Raw genomic sequence first — 25,367 nt, forward strand, 5'->3', positions numbered from 1 at the left:
TCTCATGGGGCTGGGCCAGCTGCCTGTGGGATCTTACCTCTGTTGGAGGCGGCCTCGATGGGGGCCGGGAGCTGCATGAGGTAGTCCACCTTCTGGGTGTAGCGCACCTTCTGCGTCTGGCAACACTGCACGCGCTCCTCCACCAGGTAGCGGAAGGCGTTGTTGGGGTTCTCCAAGCCCACACAGTTTCTCTAAAGCGAGGGACACACAGGGGAAGATGCAGAGAATATACTGAATACTTACGTCGTCTTCATGGATGCAATTTAATTTACCAGTTAAAAAAGTGTTTGGAAATGTAACTAACTGTTCCCATCAATTAGAACATTGAGACTTTCATTAATTGCATGCATGTTTGAACCTTAGCAACACACACACAAGTCAAAAGTTTGGACACACTACTCATTCAACAGTTTCTTTATTTTTACAATAATAGTGAAGACATAAAAACTATGAAATAACATATGGAATCATGTTGTAACTAAAAAAATTAAAAAGTGTTAAATCCAAATGTATTTTATAATTGAGATTCTGCAAAGTAGTTACCCTTTGGCTTGATAACAGCTTTGCACACTCTTTGCATTCTCTCAACCAGCTTCATGAGGTAGTCATCTGGAATGCATTTCAATTAACAGGTATGCCTTGTTAAAAGTTCATTTGTGGAATTTAATTTCCTTCTAAATGTGTTTGAGCCAACCAGCAGTGATGTGACAAGGCATGAATGGTATACAGAAGATAGCCCTATTTGGCAAAAGACCAAGTCCAGCAAGAACCACTCAAATAAGCAAAGACAAACAACAGTCCATCATTAATTTAATAGGGAAAATTTGAAGAACTTTGAACGTTTCTTCAAGTGCAGTTGCAAAAACCACAAAGTGCTGTGATGAAACTGCCTCATGTAGACCGCCACAGGAAAGGAAGACCCAGAGTTACCTCTGCTGCAATGGATACGTTTTTTTGAGTTACCTGCCTCAGAAATTGCAGCCCAAATAAATGCTTCACAGAATTCAAATAACAGACACATCAACTGTTCAGATGAGGCAGTGTGAATCAGGCCTTCGTGGTCGAATTGTTGCAAAGAAACCACTACTAAAGGACACCAATAAGATGAGATTTGCTTGGGCCAAGAAACAAGAGCAATGGACATTAGACCGGTGGAAATCTGTCCTTTGGTCTGATGAGTCCAAATTTGAGATGTTTGGTTCCAACCGCCGTGTCTTTGTGAGTAGGTGCATGGATTATCTCCGCATGTGTGGTTCCCACCGTGAAGCATGGAAGAGGTGGTGTGATGGTGCTTTGCTGGTGATACTGTCGGTGATGTATTTAGAATTCAAGGCACACTTAATCAGCATGCCTACCACAGCAATATGCAGCGATATGCCATCCCATCTGGTTTGCGCTTAGTGGGACTATCATTTGTTTTTCAATAGGACAATGACCAAACACACCTCCAGGCTGTGTAAAGGCTATTTGACCAAGAAGGAGAGTGATGGAGTGCTGCATCAGATGACCTGGCCTCCTCAATCTCCTGACTTGTCATCAAGGCAAAGCGTGGCTACTTTGAAGAATCTCAAATATAAACTATATATTTGAATTTGTTTAATACTTTTTTGATTACTACATGATTCAATGTGTTTTTTCATAGTTTTGATGCCTTCACTACAATGTAGAAAATTGTTTGTTTTTTAAATAATAATAATATATATTTTTTAAACCTTGAATGAGTAGGTGTCCAAACTTTTGACTGGTACTATATATACACGCTACCGTTCAAAAGTTTGGGGTCACTTAGAAATGTCCTTGTTTTTGAAAGAAAGTTAAATGTTTTGTCCAACAAAATAACATCAAATTGATCAGAAATACAGTGTAGACATTGTAATGTCGTAAATTACTATTATAGCTGGAAACGGCTGATTTTTTATGGAATTTCTACAAAGGCATACAGAGGCCCATTATCAGCAACCATCACTCCTGTGTTTCAATGGCACGTTGTGTTAGCTAATCCAAGTTTATAATTTTAAAAGACTTATTGATCATTAGAAAACCCTTTTGCAATTACGTTAGCACAGCTGAAAGCTGTTGTTCTGATTAAAGATGCAATAAAACTGACCTTCTCTAGACTAGTTGAGTATCTGGAGCACCAGCATTTGTGGGTTCAATTACAGGCTCAAAATGGCCAGAAACAAAGAACTGTCTTCTGAAACTCGTCAGCATATTCTTGTTCTGACAAATGAAGGCTATTCCATGCGAGAAATTGGCAAGAAACTGAAGAGCTCACACAAGGCTGTGTACTACTTCTTTCACAGAACAGCGCAAACTGTGTCTGACCAGAATAGAAAAGGGAGTGGGAAGCCCCGATGTACAACTGAGCAAGAGGACAAGTACATTAGAGTTAGAGTCTCAATGTCAACAGTGAAGAGGCTGCTGGCCTTCTAGGCAGAGATCCTCTGTCCAGTGTCTGTGTTCTTTAACCCTTCTTAATCTTTATTTTTATTGGCCAGTCTGAGATATGGCTTTTTCTTTGCAACTCTGCCTAGAAGGCCAGCATCCCAGAGTTGCCTCTTCACTGTTGACGTTGAGACTGGTGTTTTGCGGGTACTATTTAATGAAACTGCCAGGACTTCTGTTTCTCAAACTAGACACTAATGTACTTGTCCTCTTGCTCAGTTGTGCACCGGGGCCTCCCATTCCTCTTTCTATTCTGGTCAGGGCCAGTTTGCACTGTTCTGTGAAAGTAGTAGTACACAGCGTTGAATGAGATCTTCAGTTTCTTGGCAATTTCTCACATGGGATAGCCTTCATTTCTCAGAAAAAAGGCCTGTTTTATTGCTTCTTTAATGAGCACAATAGTTTTCAGCTGTGCTAACATAATTGCAAAATGGTTTTCTAATGATCAATAAGCCTTTTAAAATGATCAACTTGGATTAGTTAACACAACATGTCACTGGAACACAGGAATGATGGTTGCTGATAATGGGCCTCTGTATGCCTGTAGGCCTTTCAGGTTATGTCGATACAGGACTCGTTTAACTGTGGATATAGATACTTTTGTACCCGTTTCTTCCAGCTTCTTCTCAAGGTCTTTTGCTGTTGTTCTTAGATTGATTTGCACTTTTTGCACCAAAGTACGTTCATAAAGGAGACAGAACGCGTCTCCTTCCTGAGCGGTATGACGGCTGCGTGGTCCCATGGTGTTTATACTTGCGTACTATTGTTCGTACAGATGAACGTCTGAGGTCTTGGCTGATTTCTTTTGATTTTCCCTTGATATCAAGCAAAGAGTCACTCAGTTTGAAGGTAGGCCTTGAAGTACTTGCATAGGTACACCTCCAATTGAATCAAATGATGTCAATTAACCCATCAGAAGCTTCTAAAGCCATGACATTTTCTGGAATTTTCCAAGCGGCTTAAAAGGCACAGTCAACTTAGTGTAAGTAAACTTCTGACCCACTGGAATTGTGATACAGCGAATTACAAGTGAAATAATCTGTAACTGACTTGCCAAAACTATAGTTTTAATGACTCCAACCTAAGTGTATGTAAACTCCCGACTTCAACTGTGTGTGTGTAATAAATGTATATATACACTGTATATATCACAAGGGGGCCATGCCAAGCATCCTGTTGTCATGTGGTCAATTACACACAGTCAAAGATTGACCAACGAAGAAAGACAGGGGGAAGCAAGTATAACTCAAAGAGGTACGCAGATGTTTATTGGGGGGGGGGGGGGGGGGGGGGGGGTCATTGGGGACGAAACTTGTTTAATTTATTTGAGGACTCATGGGGAAATGAGTCTTAAATTAAAACCGTTTGGCTTGTATGGAGTGTCACATCAGCAGCTTTTCTATTCTAAGAGACTGCAGAAAGTCTCAGGTTATAGCTTTACTCCCAACTCCAGTGACGTATTCTAACTGGCTGGCTGGCAGGCTAAACTTGAAGGCTACTGTTAGAGTCTGCCTATCTCGGTCTAACCAACTCAGTTCCTCCACACAGGCTAAGGACCGCTGATTATGCCCACAAATTATTCACTCAATTAAAATTAAAAAAGGTAAAAACATAGGGCCCCATTTAAATTAGAAAACGTACTCTGAAGCTAAGAAAAAAAAACTGTTGATTTTTTACTTATATTAACATGAAGTTGACTTTTGACAACAGATAAATCAGCCATGCAACTGAGTCTAGTAAACTGATTTTTGGCTCGATTGTTTTGGTCAAGGACAAGAGCAGAGAACGTGTCTAGTCTGAGCATGTATCTGTGTTGACTTCAGGCAGAATAGGAAGCATTATCTGGCCAGTGTAACCGACAGGGGCAGTCTAAATTTAACCCGGTTGAGAAAGTCACTTCAAAGCACAAGTGTGTGTCTGCCGGCCCGGGGACAGGGTGCTGCATTTCGTCAATAACAGTCCCGCTTCCTCTCCCCCAAGGTTCCGATTGACCACGTGTGACAAGAGTCAGAGATTCACCGACATGCCGGAAAAATGCTTCACGGTAGCCATTTCATGAAAGTTTTTATTTTTATTTTATTAAGGCCATCACTGAAAGACAAGCTGAAAAGCCAGTGCCATTAGATACCATCTATGTTTATGAGCCTTTTATTGAACACCAGTGACTGTTTGCCAATTGTTGTACCTCTGCAACAATGGCATACTGTATTCATCACTACGTGCCTTTTAGTGTAGTTTTTATTATTACAAGTACACCGTAACACGCTCCTACTTATAGAAAACACGTATGAAGCCATACATGCATACCTCCACCAGGTTGATGAGATGCAGGAAAAACTTCTGTGCGTCTTGCTGTCTGTTGGAGGAGAACTCCGGGTGGCCATTGCTAACCAGGGCTTTGAACATCTTGAGAGAGATACCCTTTGGCTGGTGCTGGAATGAGAACAAGGGGTCACACACACACACACAGTGAATGATTTGTCACCTGTCTAAGGGTGCAGCAAGACAAGACGCCAAACCAAAACCATTGAAATGTGATTGGTGGTACTTCAGGAAAAAAATCTGATTCTGCTAATAAACATTCTGAATATCATTTCCAACTTGAGGCGATTTCAGCTACTCAAGTTAGGATTTGTTTCGACTTGAAAAGGGCTTTTCCGTTTTCTTTTTTCAATAGAAAAACAAAGTTAATCAAGCAGAAACAAGTACAAATTATCCTTGAGATCCTTTCCCCACAAAAACAAGCAGTCAATCTGCAGACAATCATGACGGTCTTTTTGGCTGTGTGATATTAATCATAAATCTCACAACAGCAGGTGCTGTAGTGTAGAGCCTCTATGTCGGTAATCTGTATAGTAAATACTTGAGGATTCAAGGCTGTATTGTACAGATTGGATTAGCAACAATTCACACTGCTCAAGCAAGACAAGTTGATATGCAGCAGCTAGCCATCTAGGCAATGAAAAATGCCAAAATGGCACATTTGTTAAATGAGAGCACATTTAACCCTTGTGTAGTCTTAACATTATGTATACTACCTTGTACCAAAGGTAAATAAATGACCCGCCTTCACTAAACCCCTAAAATAAAGCAGCTTAATTGAATTTAACCTCAAATCTATTTTGCATGAAGAACCAACCTGTCATTCATCACAAACGTTGTGAATATCTGGGTTTTCCCTCTTCACAATGCAGAAAGACTGCATTTAAATCAGTGGACACCACTCTGTTTTTTTAACAAGAGATAGCACTTTCATAATCTAAGAAAGTAATATACATGTGCATAAAGTAGTTTTGAATGCATTTTATTGAAGGTTTTTTGGCAACATAATGATATATTCTTACATACACTGTACAATGAGGAATTAAACTACAAAATACTAGTCTTCTCCCATTTTTTAAAACATTTCCCCCACTCACATGAAAAAAAACAATCAATAAGAATAAAACAAGATAGATACAAAACAAAAACGTGAAGAACATAAATCAATCAACTCTAATTAGCACATGTAGGCCAATATGCAAGTGTGTGTGCATGGACTTTTCAGATGCATTTCTCACATGTGCAGCATATAGTATTTGTTTTACAGTCCTACTTTGGGGGGCGGAATTGGCATCAAGACAAGATTCAGCCTCCCGAACAGCTTTCACAAGCGCTGCAAAGGCTGCTGTGTGGGGGAGGCCCTCCCTTCTTTGAATGTGTGGGGTTGCAAGTGCCTTTCCCAGCTGCTCCAGGAACACCCTCCTCTTGTTCCGCTTATCAGGCATCCAGGTAGGGTTGATCTTGTTCCATATAACGAAGGCATTATATGAGGACATATCAATGATGTTATGGAAGATGACCAGGGGCCAGTGGGCAGTAATCATCCAGCAGCTGTAAGTTCCAATCACCTTGTCCAGGTTGTCCACACCTCCTTTGTTGTGGTTGTAGTCCAGGATGATGGCTGGCTTCCTGTCCTCACAATCACTGATCTCAGCCATTTTGTGCAGTGTGCTCAGGAAGACCACATTCTTCCTCCTCTTTGGGAGTTAAGAAACTAGAGGGGTGGTGGGGGCGAAGGCAAACTTTGATGAGAAATTAATTTAGACATACACACAGAGAGCGTGAGATTGCCTAGAAACCCGATGTTGAATTGCACGTTGGGCAAAAATTAGCATTTTAATTAGGAAAGTTCCCTCTCACGACCTCTACATGCCAGAATGTTGAATAAAATTATATTTTAAACGTACTTTACCTGTTGTCCATGCGGTTGGTCCTTTTGGCGGTAGGAATGTGAGACAGGCCTCCCGAGTGGCGCAGTGGTCTAAGGCTCTGCATCGAAGTGCTAGCTGTGCCACTAGAGATTATGGGTTTGAGTCAAGGCTCTGTCGCAGCCAGGAGACCAATGGGGCGGCGCACAATTGGCCCACTGTCATCCGGGTTAGGGGAGGGTTTGGCCGACAGGGATGTCTTTGTCCCATCGAGCACAAGTGACTCCTGTGGCGGGCCGGGCGCAGTGCGTGCTGACACGGTCGCCAGGTGTACGGTGTTTCCTCCGACACATTGGTGCGGCTGGCTTCCGGTTTAAGTGGGAATTGTGTCAAGAAGCATTGCGGCTTGGCTGGGTTTCGGAGGATGCACGGCTCTCGGCCTTCGCCTCTCCCGAGTCAGTACGGGAGTTGCAGCGATGAGACAAGACTAACTACCAATTGGATACCACGAAAATTGGGGAGAAAAAAGGGGTTTAAAAAAAAGGGGGAGTGAGAATTGATCCACAGGATTTTCAAAGTGCTGGTAATGCGTTCAGATTTCTATTACCTGAAGCATGTGCAGAACCATGTAAACACGTGCACGAGCTCGGCTAGAATGCATGCGTCTCGTGCATGGATTTTTATCTTATGCACATGCTTCAGTGATAGAAATCTGAACGCACTACCAGCACTTTGAAAAAAGTTTGTAATTAAACTTTCCTGTAGGTAGCGCATTTGGAAAGTATGCAGACCCATTGACTTTATCCACATTTTGATACGTTACAGCCTTACTCTAAAATTGTTTCCCCTCAATCTACACACAATACCCCTTAATGACAAAGCAAAAAGAGGTTTAGATGTTTTTCCAAATTCATTACAAATTAAACAAAATATTACAACTAAGTCTTCTTGGGTATGATGCCTCAAGCATGGCACACCTCTATTTGGGGAGTGTCTCCCATTCTTCTCTGTCAATCCTCTCAAGCTCCATCAGGTTGGATGGGGAGCATTGCAGCTATTTTCAGGTATCTCTAGAGATGTTCGATTGGGTTCAGGTCCAGCCTGGCTGGGCCACTGAAGGACACTCAAAGACTTGTCCCGAAGCCACTCCTGCATTGTCTTGGCTGTGTGATTAGGGTCATTGTCCTGTTGGAAGGTGAACGTTCTCCCCAGTCTGAGGTCCTGAGCGCTCTGGAGTAGGTTTTCATCAAGGATCTCTGTACTTTGCTCCATTCATCTTTCTCTCGATCCTTACTAGTCTCCCAGTCCCTGCCTCAGAAAAACATCCCCACAGCATGATGCTGGCACCACCATAAGGATGGTACCAGGTTTCCTCCAGGCGTGACACTAGGCATTCAGGAGAGAGTATTGTTTCTCATGGTCTGAGAGTTCTTTAGGTGCCTTTTGGCATACTCCAAGCGCGCTGTCATGTGCCTTTTACTGAGGAGTGGCTTCCATCTGGCCACTCTAGCATAAAGTCTTGATTGGTGGAGTGCTGCAGAGATGGTTGTTCTTCTGAAAGATTCTCCCATCTCCAAAGAGGAATTCTGGAGCTCTGTCAGAGTGACCATTGGGTTCTTGCTCAGTTTGGCTGGGCAGCCAGCTCTAGGAAGAGTCTTGATGGTTACAAACTTCTTCCATTTAAGTATGAGTAGGCCACTGTGTTCTTGGGAAATGTTTTGGTACCCTTCCCTAGAGTTCTGTCTCAGAGCTCGACGGACAATTCCTTCGACCTCATGTCTTGGTTGATCTAGCTAACGTTAGCTAGCTACATGGTTGACACTGCAGCTAGCTAGTGACAACCTAATGTAATAGCTAGTTAGTTATTGCCACACACACACACATCTGATTAATTTGATCACTCTTTATGCCAATGCCAAGCAGAGACCATATGGGGAGCTAAAAACACATTAAACTTTGTCTGTCAGATTCTGGGTTAGCCAAAGTTGGCCATTTGATTTGCACTCGCCCTCAAAAACACAGCAGAATTTTATCTGAGAAATACTTCTTACTCCAGAAATAGACAATATTACAAAAGGCAGAAAGTAATTAAACTTCTGATCGCATTTGGCTAAGAACCCACAAACAAAAATATCCTCAGGCATGAAGACGTACGCTTCACTTCAAGAGCCTTGGTGGAGATACAGGGTTTGATGGAGTTTTGATGACAAACTATTTTGAATACATTTCATTGGTCAAGGGGTTGTGAAACATTCATACAGACGTAAAGGGCAAAGGGGAACCAATAGCATCGATTCATGTAAAAATCACTAAATTTGGAGGCTTTCCTCCGACAGTGATGACATGAAATATCTATCAACCTTCGTAACTGAAGTGATTTGGTAAAATGTAACATAGTAAAAAAAAATAAGTTACTTCCCTCAGAAATTACTTGAGTAAGAGTACAAGTACAAGTACAGAGAGTAACTTGAAAAGTACTAGTTCCTCCAAAAATTCAAAGAGCAATGCAAGAAGCCTACTACATAGACTACTTGAACTGATGCCAAGTGGACCTGCAGTCTAAGTTAATGTATAGCCTACAAACACAACTTCCAGCTGACCCCTGCCTGGCTGTGATTCTAAATATAAAAAAATAATTCATTCAAATCCTCCTGCTGCAGGATTATGTTTCTTCTGCAACAAAAGGGGGCAAATTAAGATCCAACATCTAGACAAACCAAAAATAAATTGGGGACAAATATTGGGTTATAATATTGAAAATATATTTTTTTAAAGACATGCAACACAGCCTTACATTTTTTTTAACTACAAGTTAATCAGACGGAGAAATAGTGAATATTGACAGAGGAGAATACATATTTCTGCACAAGTCCCTTCCTTTTTCCATTCTGCCAGGCAACGGTGTTCCACTCAGCTGTCTGAGTCCAAAACTAGCCGTGGCCTCAGATGAAATGCAGAGCCACATTCCTGCCCTATCCATTACTGCTGTGGCTAATAAGGGCTAAGAGAAGTCAGGGGTCTAAAAAAAACATAGGATGTTTTAAAATAGGTGTTTAGTGCTTCATTTCCTTATTTCATAGCCTTTTAGTGTACACAGAGCCATCAGAAAGTATTAACACCCCTTGACTTATTCCACATTTTGTTGTGTTACAGCCTGAATTCAAAATGGAGAAAATTTATTTTGTTTCCCATCTACACACAATACCCCATAATGACAAAGTGAAAACATGCAAATGGACTGAAAACGAAATACAGAAATATTGCATTTCCAAAAGTATTCACACCCCTGAGACAATACTTTGTAGAAGTACCTTTGGCAGCGATTATGGCTGTGAGTCTTTCTGGATAAGTCTCTAAGAGCTTGCCACACTTGAATTGTGCAACATTTGCCCATTATTCATCTTTAAATTCTTCAAACTCTGTCAAATTGGTTGTTGATCATTGCTAGACAACCATTTAAATCTTGCCATAGATTTCCAAATGTCAAAACTGTCACTCGGCCACATTCACTGTCTTCTTGGTAAGAAACTCCATTGTAGCTTTGGCCTTGTGTTAGGTTATTAGGTTATTGTACTGCTGAAAGCTGAATTAATCTTCCAGTGTCTGGTGGAAAGCAGACAACCAGGTTTTCCTCTAGCATTTTTTTTTTAGGATATTTTTTATCCTGAAAAACTCCTCAGTCCTTAATTAACAATTACAAGCATACTCATAACATGATCCAGCCAGCACTATGATTGAAAATATGAAGAGTGGAATTCAGTAATATGTTGTATTGGATTTGCCTCAAACATAACACTTCATATTTAGGACAAAAAGATAAATTGCTTTGCCACCTTTTTTGCAGTTTAACTTGTGTTGTTGAATGTTTTTATTCTGTACACGCTTCCTTTTCACTCTGTCAATTAGGTTAGTATTGTGGAGTAACTACAATGTTGTTGATCCATCCTGAAAGTTGAATGACTTTGATTGGTGACTTTAAAACAGTTCTCTCCTATTTTCCAAAAATCTCTGAGTGGTTTCCTTCCTTTCCGGCAACTGAGTTAGGAAGGACACCTGTATGTTTGTAGTGACTGGGTATATTGATACACCATCCAAAGAGGAATTAATAACTTCAATGCTCAAAGGGATGGTCAAGGTCTGTTTGTTTTTTTACCCATCTACCAATAGCTACCCTTCCTTGCGAGGCATTGGATAACTTCCATGGTCTTTGTGGTTGAAATTCACTGCTTGACTGAGGGACCTTTCAGATAATTGTATGTGTGGGGTACAGAGATGAGGTAGTTATTTTAAAAAAATCACGTTAAACACTATTATTGCCCACAGAAACTTGAAACTTTAGGCTTGCCATAATAAAGTGGTTGAATACTTATTCACTCAAGACATTTTAGCTTTTCATTGTTTTATAACATTTGTCATATATTCTAAAAACATAATTACCCTGACATTATGGGATATTGTGTGTACACCAGTGACAACAAATCTCAATTTAATCCATTTTAAATTCAGTCTGTAACATAACAAAATGTGTAAAAATGGGTGTGAATACTTTCTGAAGGCACTGTAACCACATAGGTTAATTTGAAACATGCTGCCCTCACCTATTAAATCCAATCAGATTATTAACTACGAGGTAAAGGAGCCAAAAAGGAGAAGCCATGTTCGACATGAATATAGAATATCAGTTGTCATTTCGGAATAAGCTAATATCAGAAACATTGACAAGCGATCAGTAGAGACAACCAAGTGTTTCCTGAGGAACACTTATGGACTTCACCTATTTTAAGGCTCAATTTTAAAATGGTCGTAGAGCTGTAAAATTTCACATTGAGTACGTTTACATGCACACTAATACACTGAACAAAAATATCAAATGCAACAATTTCAAAGATAAGGAAAATCCGTCAATTGAAATAAATGAATTAGGGCCTAATTTCACATGATGCATCTGTTGGTCACAGATCCCTTATAACAATTTTAAAAATAAGTTGGGGTGTGGATCAGAAATCCAGTCAGTATCTGCCTGCTGTGACCACCATTTGCTTCACGCAGCACGACACATCTCCTTCGCATGGAGTTGATCAAGCTGTTGATTGTGGCTTGTGGAATGTTGTCCCACTCCTCTTCAATGGCTGTGCAAAGTTGCTGGACATTGGCGAACCGGTTGTCATACATATAGATCTAGAGCATCCCAAACATACTCAATGGGTGACATGTCTGGCGAGTGTGCAGGCCATGGAAGAACCAGGACAGTTTTACAGTTTATACAGAAATTCCTCGGTTGTGCAAATCTGCAGTTTCATCAGCTACCCGGGAGGCTGTTCTCAGACAATCCCACAGGTGAAGAAGCTGGGCTGGCATGGTTAAATGTGGTCTGCGATTGTGAGGCCGGTTGGACGTACTGCCAGATTTTCTAAAACGACGTTGGAGGTGGCTTATGGTAGAGAAATTAACTTTCAATTCTCAGGCAACAGCTCTGGTGGACCTTCCTGCACTCAAAATGCCAATTACATGCTCCATCAAAACATCTGTGGCATTGTGTTTTGTGACAAAACTGCACATTTTAGAGTGGCCTATTATTGTCCCTAGCACAAGGTGCACCTGTGTTTAATCAGTTTCTTGATATGCCACACCTGTCAGGTGGATGGATTATCTTGGGAAAGGAGATATTCTCACTAACAGGGATGTAAAAAATGTGGGCACAAAATTGAGAAATTAGCTTTTTTTGCGTATTCTGGGATATTTTATTTCAGCTCATGAAACATGGGACCAACATTTTACATGTTGCATTTATATTTTTGTTCAGTATAATTCGATATTAAACTGATTACGACAGTAGGCCGAATATGTAAATAGTCATGTGAAAACCTTACTCTGCTTATCTTAAAATCGGTATAAGGTCAAAGCATGCGTCGATTAAAACGCCTGGTTTTCTGAGCTATCTTTCTAATTTTTAGGACATGTAAACAGCTTTTCAGCAGTGTATTTGATCTGCGCATTTGCCAGCACCAGCAGAGTGAACCTCCCCTTCTTATCTGAAAAACTCAAAGTATGCATCTTAAAAATGGTTCACATACAAACTTTATATGTCCGTACTCAGAATCAAACTTTATATGTCCGTACAAATAGACTTCGCAAAAATAAGCCACTGCATTTATCTGAAGTCCCATCAAGTAGCCTGATTTCAGATGTGCCCATGTAAACAAATTAGGAAAATCATTCTTCTTGTAAAGCATGTAAACGTTTTAAACAAACTATTATATTCATCTTACCAGCCACAATAATGGTATTATTGTGTCCATAACCGTGCTCACTGTGTCTTAGAGGCAGAGTTCATACTCATCATGATTCCATGTCTGTTTTTTTTCTAGTGACTATTCCGCAGCTTATTTTTATACACTGCTCAAAAAAAAGGGAACACTAAAATAACACATCCTAGATCTGAATGAATGAAATATTCTTATTAAATACTTTTTTCTTTACATAGTTGAATGTGCTGACAACAAAATCACACAATAATTATCAATGGAAATTTATCAACCCATGGAGGTCTGGATTTGGAGTCACACTAAACATTAAAGTGGAAAACCACACTACAGGCTGATCCAACTTTGATGTAATGTAAAACTTGTAAAACAAGTCAAAATGAGGCTCAGTAGTGTGTGTGGCCTCCACGTGCCTGTATGACCTCCCTACAACGCCTGGGCATGCTCCTGATGAGGTGGCGGATGGTCTCCTGAGGGATCTCCTCCCAGATCTGGACTAAAGCATCCACCAACTCCTGGAAAGTCTGTGGTACAACGTGGCGTTGGTGGATGGAGCGAGACATGATGTCCCAGATGTGCTCAATTGGATTCAGGTCTGGGGAACGGGCGGGCCAGTCCATAGCATCAATGCCTTCCTCTTGCAGGAACTGCTGACACACTCCAGCCACATGAGGTCTAGCATTGTCTTGCATTAGGAGGAACCCAGGGCCAACCGCACCAGCATATGGTCTCACAAGGGGTCTGAGGATCTCATCTCGGTCCCTAATGGCAGTCAGGCTACCTCTGGCCCCCCACAGACACTGGAGAGATGCTATGGGAGTCGGTGCAGCCAGCTGGTTTCTCCACGCATCGCGCCGACAGAAACAAACATCTTTCTGGTAAGAAGAGGGGCGGGGGCGTATGCTTCATGGTTAACATGACGTGGTGTGATCATAACAACATACAGGTACTCAAGTCGTTCTGTTCACCTGATTTAGAATTCCTTACAATCAAATGTCGACCGCATTATCTACCAAGGGAATTCTCTTCGATTATAATCACAGCCGTATATATTCCCCCCCAAGCAGACACGTCGATGGCTCTGAACAAACTTTATTTGACTCTGTGCAAACTGGAATCCATTTATCCGGAGGCTGCATTCATTGTAGCTGGGGATTTTAACAAGGCTAATCTGAAAACAAGACTCCCTAAATTTTATCAGCATATCGATTGCGCAACCAGGGCTGGAAAAACCTTGGATCACTGCTATTCTAACTTCCGCGACGCATATAAGGCCCTGCCCCGCCCTCCTTTCGGAAAAGCTGACCACGACTCCATTTTGTTGATCCCTGCCTACAGACAGAAACTAAAACAAGAAGCTCCCGCGCTGAGGTCTGTTCAACGCTGGTCCGACCAATCTGACTCCACACTCCAAGACTGCTTCCATCACGTGGACTGGGATATGTTTCGTATTGCGTCAGACAACAACATTGACGAATACACTGATTTGGTGAGCGAGTTCATTAGAACGTGCGTTGAAGATGTCGTTCCCATAGCAACGATTAAAACATTCCCAAACCAGAAACCGTGGATTGATGGCAGCATTCGCGTGAAACTGAAAGCCCGAACCACTGCTTTAAATCAGGGCAAGGTGACCGTAAACATGACCGAATACAAACAGTGTAACTATTCCCTCCGCAAGGCAATCAAACAAGCTAAGCGTCAGTATAGAGACAAAGTAGAATCTCAATTCAACGGCTCAGACACAAGAGGTATGTGGCAGGGTCTACAGTCAATCACGGATTACAAAAAGAAAACCGGCCCCGTCACGGACCAGGATGTCTTGCTCCCAGGCAGACTAAATTACTTTTTTGCCCGCTTTGAGGACAATACAGTGCCACTGACACGGCCCGCAACTAAAACATGCGGACTCTCCTTCACTGCAGCCGACGTGAGGAAAACATTTAAACGTGTCAACCCTCGCAAGGCTGCATGCCCAGACGGCATCCCCAGCCGCGCCCTCAGAGCATGCGCAGACCAGCTGGCTGGTGTGTTTACGGACATATTCAATCAATCCCTATCCCAGTCTGTTGTTCCCACATGCTTCAAGAGGGCCACCATTGTTCCTGTTCCCAAGAAAGCTAAGGTAACTGAGCTAAACGACTACCGCCCCGTAGCACTCACTTCCGTCATCATGAAGTGCTTTGAGAGACTAGTCACCCTAGACCCACTCCAATTTGCTTACCGCCCAAATAGGTCCACAGACGATGCAATCTCAACCACACTGCACACTGCCCTAACCCATCTGGACAAGAGGAATACCTATGTGAGAATGCTGTTCATCGACTACAGCTCGGCATTTAACACCATAGTGCCCTCCAAGCTCGTCATCAAGCTCGAGACCCTGGGTCTCGACCCCGCCCTCTGCAACTGGGTACTGGTCTTCCTGACGGGCCGCCCCCAGGTGGTGAGGGTAGGCAACAACATTTCCACCCCGCTGATCCTCAACACTGGGGCCCCACAAGGGTGCGTTCTGAGCCCTCTCCTGTACTCCCTGTTCACCCACGACTGCGTGGCCACGCACGCCTCCAACTCAATCATCAAGTTTGCGGACAACAACAGTGGTAGGCTTGATTACCAACAATGACAAGACGGCCTACAGGGAGGAGGTGAGGGCCCTCGGAGTGTGGTGTCAGGAAAATAACCTCACACTCAACGTCAACAAAACTAAGGAGATGATTGTGGACTTCAGGAAACAGCAGAGGGAACACCCACCTATCCACATCGATGGAACAGTAGTGGAGAGGGTAGTAAGTTTTAAGTTCCTCGGCGTACACATCACAGACAAACTGAATTGGTCCACCCACACAGACAGCATCGTGAAGAAGGTGCAGCAGCGCCTCTTCAACCTCAGGAGGCTGAAGAAATTCGGCTTGTCACCAAAAGCACTCACTGTCGGGCTGTATCACCGCCTGGTACGGCAACTGCTCCGCCCACAACCGTAAGGCTCTCCAGAGGGTAGTGAGGTCTGCACAACGCATCACCGGGGGCAAACTACCTGCCCTCCAGGACACCTACACCATCCAATGTCACAGGAAGGCCATAAAGATCATCAAGGACAACAACCACCCGAGCCACTGCCTGTTCACCCCGCTATCATCCAGAAGGCGAGGTCAGTACAGGTGCATCAAAGCTGGGACCGAGAGACTGAAAAACAGCTTCTATCTCAAGGCCATCAGACTGTTAAACAGACACCACTAACATTGAGTGGCTGCTGCCAACACACTGACTCAACTCCAGCCACTTTAATAATGGGAATTGATGGGAAATTATGTAAAATATATCACTAGCCACTTTAAACAATGCTATCTAATATAATGTTTACATTATTCATCTCATATGTATATGTATATACTGTACTCTATATCATCTACTGCATCTTTATGTAATACATGTATCACTAGCCACTTTAACTATGCCACTTTGTTTACATACTCATCTCATATGTATATACTGCACTCAATACCATCTACTGTATCTTGCCTATGCCGCTCTGTACCATCACTCATTCATATATCTTTCTGTACATATTCTTTATCCCCTTACACTTGTGTCTATAAGGTAGTAGTTTTGGAATTGTTAGCTAGATTACTTGTTGGTTATTACTGCATTGTCGGAACTAGAAGAACAAGCATTTCGCTACACTCGCATTAACATCTGCTAACCATGTGTATGTGACAAATAAAATTTGATTTGATTTGACCCACCGCCAAACCGGTCATGCTGGAGGATGTTGCAGGCAGCAGAACGTTCTCCACGGCGTCTCCAGACTCTGTCACGTCTGTCACATGTGCTCAGTGTGAACCTGCTTTAATCTGTGAAGAGCACAGGGCGCCAGTGGCAAATTTGCCAATCTTGGTGTTTTACTGGCAAATGCCAAACTTCCTGCACGGTGTTGGGCTGTAAGCACAACCCCCACCTGTGGACGTCGGGCCCTCATACCACCCTCATGGAGTCTGTTTCTGACCGTTTGAGCAGACACATGCACATTTGTGGCCTGCTGGAGGTCATTTTGCAGGGCTCTAGCAGTGCTCATCCTGCTCCTCCTTGCACAAAGGCGGAGGTAGCGGTCCTGCTGCTGGGTTGGTGCCCTCCTATGGCCTCCTCCACGTCTCCTGATGTACTGGCCTGTCTCCTGGTAGCGCCTCCATGCTCTGGACACTACGCTGACAGACACAGCAAACCTTCTTGCCACAGCTCGCATTGATTGATGTGCCATCCTGGATGAGCTGCACTACCTGAGCCACTTGTGTGGGTTGTAGACTCCGTCTCATGCTACCACTAGAGTGAAAGCACCGCCAGCATTCAAAAGTGACCAAAACATCAGCCAGGAAGCATAGGAACTGAGAAGTGGTCTGTGGTCCCCACCTGCAGAACCACTCCTTTATTGGGGGTGTCTTGCTAATTGCCTATAATTTCCACCTGTTGTCTATTCCATTTGCACAACAGCATGTGAAATTTATTGTCAATCAGTGTTGCTTCCTAAGTGGACAGTTTGATTTCACAGAAGTGTGATTGACTTGGAATTACATTGTGTTGTTTAAGTGTTCCCTTTATTTTTTTGAGCAGTGAACAGCGGAAAAAGTAATGAAGACCGTGCAGAACAAACATTCAGGAGAAAGACATTTTTACAAATGCTTATGCATTGTTCACACTACCAGCATAGTTATTTTTGCTTGTTCATGTAATGAGGACAATCGGAAACCAATAACATTCTGTTTTGACCTGAATGCAGAAGTTGAAAAAACTAGCGGCTGAAAAATGGCCGGAGAGGAAAAGTACAGTACACTAGTTAACCACAGCTCTTTCGCCTACTTATCTGGAAACCACAAAACAAAAACATTCTCCAAATTGCCATTTGTCAGTCTGTAATTTTGCATGCTCACATTATACCCAGATATCGAGCTGGACGTACCCAGTCTAATACCTTGTATTCTTCTTTCATCACCTGTTCAATGAGCTCGGATTTCATTGGTGGTTTGGAGTACAGGCCTGAGAGGAGTCCGTGGCCCAGTTTAGCCCTTGTGGATAAACAAAAACAAACCAAAGGATTAGTCACAAACCAACATGGGCTGTCCTATTACACAAGCTTGCATTGTAATACAGTAGCTTCTCAAACCTGACTAAGAAAAGCTCTTTGCCAACACCATCAACATACAAACAAAAAAGTAAAGAAATTGGTCAAGAGTGTAAACTGGCAAACACATATGACCCATTACACATGCTTGCATTGTAAAAGCTACTCAAACTACTAACAGCTACTAAGAACAAAAGAGACTGGGCAATACCAGTGGTAAACAACTTGCTGATTTATGTGACGAGCTAAATCAAATCAACATGGTGAGGGTCATAAACATGATAACTACGTTATTTAACTGTGTATTGACTTACATTTGTGTGCTGAAGTCCGTGCTGGGGTCAAGAGGTGAGTAGTCATATATCCTCTGTAGATTTCCAACATACCTAGAGATTAAAAACAGACATCGGACAATATGAACACTACATTCATCCACCTGTACAAACCTGCCACTTACAGTACTGTAGGTATTGTTTTGCAACTATTTTATTTATTTATCCATTATTTTACCAGGTAAGTTTGACTGAGAACACGTTCTCATTTGCAACAACGACCTGGGGAATAGTTACAGGGGAGAGGAGGGGGATGAATGAGCCAATTGTAAACTGGGGATTATTAGGTGACCGTGATAGTTTGAGGGCAAATATTGAGGGCAATTATTATCCAATAGATGCGTACAAAACATGTAATAAGACCTTTAGGTCAAGTAACTTTTCTTTCATAGTCATCGTTGTATGAGGGCGAAACATGACGACCCCCCCCCCCCCCCCCCCCCCCCCCCCCCCCCCAGACCCCCACGCCCAACGTCCTGATTTACTATGTTTATTCCGGTCCATCCTGGAGGCCTCGCTCTCGATCTCCCTGTATCCCTCTCCCACACCATCCCAGATGCTAGTAATACTTACGCCCTCTGGAACTCAGGGATGCTGAAGAGGACCTGCATGATGGTGCCCAGGTAGCAGCTGTTGCCCAGGTTCTTGATGCCCGTGAAACCCGAGCCGTACACTGCCTTCAGCTTCATGCCCGACTCCTGGATCACCTCCCACTCGCTGACTCGCGGCCGCATGCCGTTTGTGTTGTCTGTGTTGTGGTGGCCATTATCTGTTCCATTCTGTTCAAATCAACAGAATAAAAAGAGGGAGTCCCCATTCACAATGGGGGTCCAGCCATACCCAGAGACAGTTGATATTATTCCAGGGGGGGACACATTCCATTCTATGTGAAATGGAAATGGCTGTTTGATACAGGTTACTTTTGGTGACATTGACAGACAGTAGTTGTTGAAAATCATCTAATTGTATTCCTACAATGACGGCAAGACGTACCCGCTGAATCGGTATAATGTCTATTCCAAAGTGTTGCAAGTGTTCGGATATTTGCGGGTCCAAGACTGCTTCTTCTTCGTCGAACGAATAAATATCTGAGAGAGAAAATCAAAACAGTTAAACCTAGTTACAAGTTAATTGCTACTCGTAACGTCACGAACAACAAATTGAAGTAGGTTTATTGTCAGTTTATACACAACACAAGGGACAGTTTAGTAGAGACGGTCTGCTTTATACTAATGGAAGAATTAAAACACTGAAATCAGGCCAGTTTTTTGTTTTCCCCCAATATGTGTCACTGACCTGCTATGTCTAGGGTGAGGTTGTCCAGCTTGACTGCCAGGGGGAAGTTAGTGTCCTTGAAGTGGTCCAAGGCATGGCCGTTTCCTCCGGAACCATCAAAGAACCACTTCCCACAAAGCACCGCTCCGTCCGACAGGTTCAACCACAGGTTCTCTTTCATCTCACACTTCTGACATTTCCATCCACTGAGAAGAGAGGGGACAGGGGGGAAACATTGAGTCATATCACATGTTGCTCTTACACATTTGTTTCAGTGTCGTTTTTCCTTGCAGGACAAAATGGCAAGAATGTCCGAAAAGCATTCCCTCTCATTGGGGTTAATTTGTTGACCTGAATTATGTTCAACGTTTCAATGTTTCTCATTACAAAGCACTTCTTAACACTAGTGCTTTATAATGCTAAATAATAGGAGTAACTTCCATGTCAGGCAAAAGGCACTGTAACGTTACAGAGTACCTTGGCTTCAGACACATAAGAAAACACCTGTTGATTGGAGAGCTGCTGAGAAATGGGTCTGCCAAGTTAATCCAAGTGCTCTGGTGTGTCCCATCATGTTTTGTGCACCTCAAAGAGTGACAGAGTTGACGCAGCTGCACATGGGTGTCCGCTTGGGGTTATATTTAGTGTGGTAACCTTCTCTCTCATCTACAGAGTGGCCCAGCCACATTCGGACCAATCTAAATTCGCTACCGTTCATAATTACCATCCTTAGCACAGGAAATTGATTGTCCAGTTGCTGAGAAGTCTACCTATGACAAGCATGCCAGTATAATACATCTGAAAGAGAGCATATTCTTTCTGCGTATGTAGGCCTATGTGATCTGACCTTGGGAATATTCAACCAGGAGAGAGATTCCTTGATATGGGGGCAGAATCCCACAAGTAAAGCGGAGGTACGCGCAAGTAAATTAATTGTTCTCAAAGTGGGCTCGCAGAGGTACTGCAGGGGTCCAGACCTCAAAATATATTTTTTTAAATACAAATTACATTTAATTGTCTTAATGCATATTAAACACATTTTGAGATCCGTGGAATAAGTTAAGAGGGTGCAATACAATGTAATATTAATTTACAATTTACATTAACCCTGCGCAACATGGGCCTGGGAGGATCACAGGGATATTGGTATCCACAGTCCTCCACAAATTATAAATTTTTCAACTCAATACCTCCTGTATTCCCCACCCCAATGTATTTACTTTTACATAAATGCACTGTAATTCAAGCTGTTAAAAAGGTCCAACGCAGCCATTTTTTATCTGTACTTAACAAAAATATAAACGCAAAATGTAAAGTGTTGGTCCCATGTTTTATGAGCTGAAATAAAAGATCCCAGGAATGTTCCATTGGCACAAAAAGCTTATTTCTCTCAAATTTGGTGCACAAATTTGTTTACATCCCTGTTATTCAGCATTTATACTTTGTCAAGATAATTCATCCACCTGATAAGGTGCAGCATATCAAGAAGCTGATTAAACAGCATGATCATTACACAGGTGCACCTTGTGCTGGGGAGAATAAAAGGCCACAAAAAATGTGCAGTGCCACAGATGTCTGAAGTTTTGAGGGAGCTTGCAATTGGTATGCTGACTGCAGGAATGTCCACCAGAGCTGCTGCCAAATAATTGAATGTTTCATTCTCTACCATAAGCCGCCTCCAACGTCGTTTTAGAGAATTTGGCAGTACGTCCAACCGGCCTCACAACCGCAGACCATGTGTAACCACGCCAGCCCAGGACGTCCACATCCAGCTGCTTCACCTGTGGGATTGTCTGAGACCAGCCACCCGTACAGCTGATGAAACTGAGGAGTATTTATGTCTGTGATAAAGCCCTTTTGTGGGGAGTTGGTGGGCCTGGCTCCTAAGTGGGTGGGCCTATACCCCCCAGGCCTACCCCTGCCTAGTCATGTGTAATCCATAGATTAGCGTCAATAATTAATTTATTTCAATTGACTAACTCGTTGAAATTGTTGCATGTTCCAGTTATATTTGTGTTCAGTATAAATACAAAATAATTTCTGGGTAACAACTTTACTGTGAATATTTTTTATAAAATATTCTAAAATAAACAAAAATTCTTCAAGCAATCATTTTGGTAAGAGTGTCTGGGAGTGGTCTGAGTGGCGACGGGAAAACTGAAAACAAGCCGTTATTGGCAGAGGTTTGGAACTCTAACCGCCTGGTGATGTCACCGATTCAGGCTGAAATTTCAGCCAGTCTTTTCAGACAGCTCTTACGCTGAAGGGCACTATCATTTTCACAATATTATTCCAACCTCACTTGGTATATATTTCCACACAATACCAAACATTAGGAACACCTTCCCAATATTGAGTTGCACCCCTCGCTTTTGCACCTCAACTCGTCGGGGCATGGACTCTACAAGGCGTCGAAAGCGTTTCACAGGGATGCTGTTGGCCCATGTTGCCTCCAATGCTTCCCACAGTTGTGTCAAGTTGGCGAGTTGTCCATTGGGTGGTGGACCCTTCTTGATACACACAGGGAACTATTAAGTGTGAAAAATGCAGCAGCGTTGCAGTGCTTGACACACTCAAACCCATGCGCCTGGCAGCTACTACCTACCGTACCCTATTGAAAGGCACTTCGATTTTTTTTGTCTTGCTCATTCACTCTCAGAATGGCACACAGACAATCCATGTCTCAATTACCTCAAGGCTTAAAAATCCTTCTTTAACCTGTCTCCTACCCTTCACATAAACTTATTGAAATGGATTTAACAAGTGAACATAGCTTTCACCTGGATTCACCTAGTCATGGAAAGAACAGGTGTTCATAATCTTTTGTATACTCCTGTAACGAATCTCTTCTTCGTCTGAAAAGGAGTAGGAAGGATCGGACCAATATGCAGTGTGGTAAGTGTCCATGTTAATTTATTAGACTGAACACACAAAAACAAAATAACAAAGCGAATGGAAGAAACAAAACAGTTCTGTAAGGTGACATACACTAAAGAGAAAACAACTACCCACAAATCATAGTGGGAACACAAGCTACCTAAGTATGGTTCTCAATCAGAGACAACGATTGACAGCTGCCTCTGATTGGGAACCATACCAGGCCAAAAGCAGAAATACAAAACATAGAACAAAAACATCAAATGCCCACCCCAACTCACGCCCTGACCAAACTAAAACAGAGACATAAAAAAGGAACTAAGGTCAGGACGTGACAAGTCCATGTTTATAAAACACAGAAAATCCAGTTTTTGACTACACTGGGCCTTTAAAAACACCAACTTTTTGTCAATGTCTCATGGCAAAATGTGTAGTACTGCAGGATATTAGCTTTAAAGCTGCAACCAAACAGCTCTCTGCCACATGACAAAAAGCGTAGAATTGTAGGAAATTCACTTGAAAACCGCAAAATTCTCTCTCCAATGCCTTTAAAAATGTTCCTTCCTAGGGACAGAGACTTGGTTCATCCGGCCATGCACTGCCAAAGTCATAGTAAAACTCCTTGTATGCTATTTCATGTATCACTTCGGTTGTTTTGATTATGGAGGGGTCCCTGATGAATTTGCTATCACAAAAGTGGTAGACAGACCCAAAGAGTTTGAGAACTCCCTGCATTATTAAGTAACTCAGAAGGACCCCCTAAACCACACCAGAAAGGACCCACAAACTAGCAGCAACACAAGAAACACAAAATGACAGACATACATATTCTACAGATGGCTGACGGGGACGTTGTTCTTAAGCCACCGTCCACCATAATGGCGTATCTACATTATTGCATAACAGTTGTTAGTCCAATCAGTAGGCAATTCGTTACCTGGGTGGGATCCTCACGCCGTTGTCCTGCTGTCGAAGACTCCTGGCATGTTTGGAAACCTGGATCTCCTCGTCCCAGGAGTCGGGCTCCTGTTTTTTGTAGGCTGACGCAGCGTTGAGCACGGCATCGCAGGCTATTGTCACCTGGGAGTCACGGGACACACATGTGAATGTGATGTGATTGTGATTCACTGACGTGAAACACTGAATCACTGACATAATAAGACGAGGACTAGTCACAGGTCTAGGACTGTGGTGCATACAAGAGGATATATAACCTGATCCCAGTTAGATCAGTGAGGATAAGAGAGAGGATATGTTCCTGAAACCGTGTTAATAATATAGAGTATCATGGTAATGTCTCGCTGATTTGTCTTTCACCATCCCTGGTAGGGGTGTAAGCCTGTAACAGGGGATAACGTAACAACGCCAAATAAATGTCACTTTTAAATCATGTAATAAGTGTTTTTTTATATATAATGGAACAAATGGATAACGTAGTAAATCTCCAGAAATTTTATTAAAACAGTTGAATGATAATCTAATAGTTTCCCAAAGATAGAGTAATAACCTATTACATTTTCCATTGGCTATTACATTATCAGGTGTGTAAAAATGTTTATTAATCATGTTATTACATTATTCGTTGAAGTTATTACATCAAAATCCATATTATAATGTAGATAGACATTGGACAGACTAAATTGTTATTACAGTACCAATACTACTATCTAAGCTACTGTTAGGAAGTCCTGCCCATTATACTATATACATGATTAACACAACACAGGTTAAATCATATACATACCAGGTTTGGGGTCAATTTATTTTCCAGTTAATTCAGTCAAGTAAACAAAATTCAAAATTATCCAAATTGAAAAGCATTGAAGAAAATTGGAATTTCAGTGTACCTCCTGAACTGACTGGAATTGAACCCAACCCTGGTTCGCACCACTGGAATCCCCTCTGCAATTGTACCACTGTAATAACCACTGCTATATACACCTTTTCTATTCATATACTGTCTTTACACACTATTACTGCATATACACACTGAGTGTACAAAACATGACAGACTGACCAGGTGAAAGCTATGATCCCTTACGGATGCCACTTGTTAAATCCACTTCAAAATCATTGTAGATGAAAGGGAAGAGACTGGTTAAAGAAGGATTTTTTTAAAGCCTTGAAACAATTGCGAGCGACATGGATTATGTAAGTGAGGTTTTCAGAGGGTGAATCGGCAAGTGCCTTTGAACATGGTATAGTAGTAGGTGGCAGGTACACCGGTTTGTGTCAAGAACTGCAATGTTGCTGGGTTTTTCCACGCTCAACAGTGTCCCGTGTGTCTCAAGAATGGTCCACCACCCAAAGGACATCCAGCCAACTAGACAACTGTGGGAAGCATTGTCCACATGGGCCAGCATCCCTGTGGAACGCTTTCGACACCTTGTAGTTTCCATGCCCCGACAAATTGAGGCAGTTCTGAGGGAAAAAGGGGTGGGGGGGTGCAACAATATTAGGAATGTTTGATATACTCAGCGTAAATTAATATACATTATATGTATATTTATATTGCGGTCTCTGACATTTATTACATTTGGATTATATGAGTATCGTTTATTTTGTTGGAGCTAGAAACAAGCACTTCGCTACACTTGTGATAACATCTGCAAATCTGTGTACGCAAACAATAAACTTTGATTTTACTTATTGGTAACACTTTTCTTGACACCCAGCGTTATACCATGTCATAATATCAACTGATATAACTTGTCATAAGTTATAATATGGTCATATTTTGACATATTTTATGGCAGGTTATGACCCCTACATGAGTGTAAAAACCCACAAAACTGAAAACATTATATTAGACCATAGCCTGTGTCAACAGTGTTTTTGTCATATACTTTAAAATATTTTTATTATTGAC

The 25,367-nt window shown here is 42.2% G+C and overlaps 1 protein-coding gene across 5 annotated transcripts in view; it reads right to left on the reverse strand.

Annotated features, from left to right (window-relative positions):
- Positions 1 to 25,367, reverse strand: part of LOC110522967 (ubiquitin carboxyl-terminal hydrolase 13) — a 61,542-nt gene that overhangs the window by 19,445 nt on the left and 16,730 nt on the right. For 2 of the 5 annotated variants that reach the window (XM_036977769.1, XM_036977766.1), the window contains exons 5-12: positions 23,436 to 23,578; positions 19,643 to 19,827; positions 19,340 to 19,434; positions 18,920 to 19,125; positions 18,329 to 18,400; positions 17,853 to 17,958; positions 4,753 to 4,878; positions 38 to 191 (exon numbers count right to left, since the gene is read on the reverse strand). In XM_036977769.1, coding sequence (XP_036833664.1) covers positions 38 to 191; positions 4,753 to 4,878; positions 17,853 to 17,958; positions 18,329 to 18,400; positions 18,920 to 19,125; positions 19,340 to 19,434; positions 19,643 to 19,827; positions 23,436 to 23,578 — 1,087 coding nt within the window. The remainder of the gene's footprint in view (positions 1 to 37; positions 192 to 4,752; positions 4,879 to 17,852; positions 17,959 to 18,328; positions 18,401 to 18,919; positions 19,126 to 19,339; positions 19,435 to 19,642; positions 19,828 to 23,435; positions 23,579 to 25,367) is intronic. The other 3 variants (XM_036977768.1, XM_036977767.1, XM_036977770.1) reach the window with 3 other exon arrangements.

Source organism: Oncorhynchus mykiss, chromosome 5, assembly GCF_013265735.2.
Source record: "Oncorhynchus mykiss isolate Arlee chromosome 5, USDA_OmykA_1.1, whole genome shotgun sequence".
Classification (NCBI taxonomy): Eukaryota; Metazoa; Chordata; class Actinopteri; order Salmoniformes; family Salmonidae; genus Oncorhynchus; species Oncorhynchus mykiss.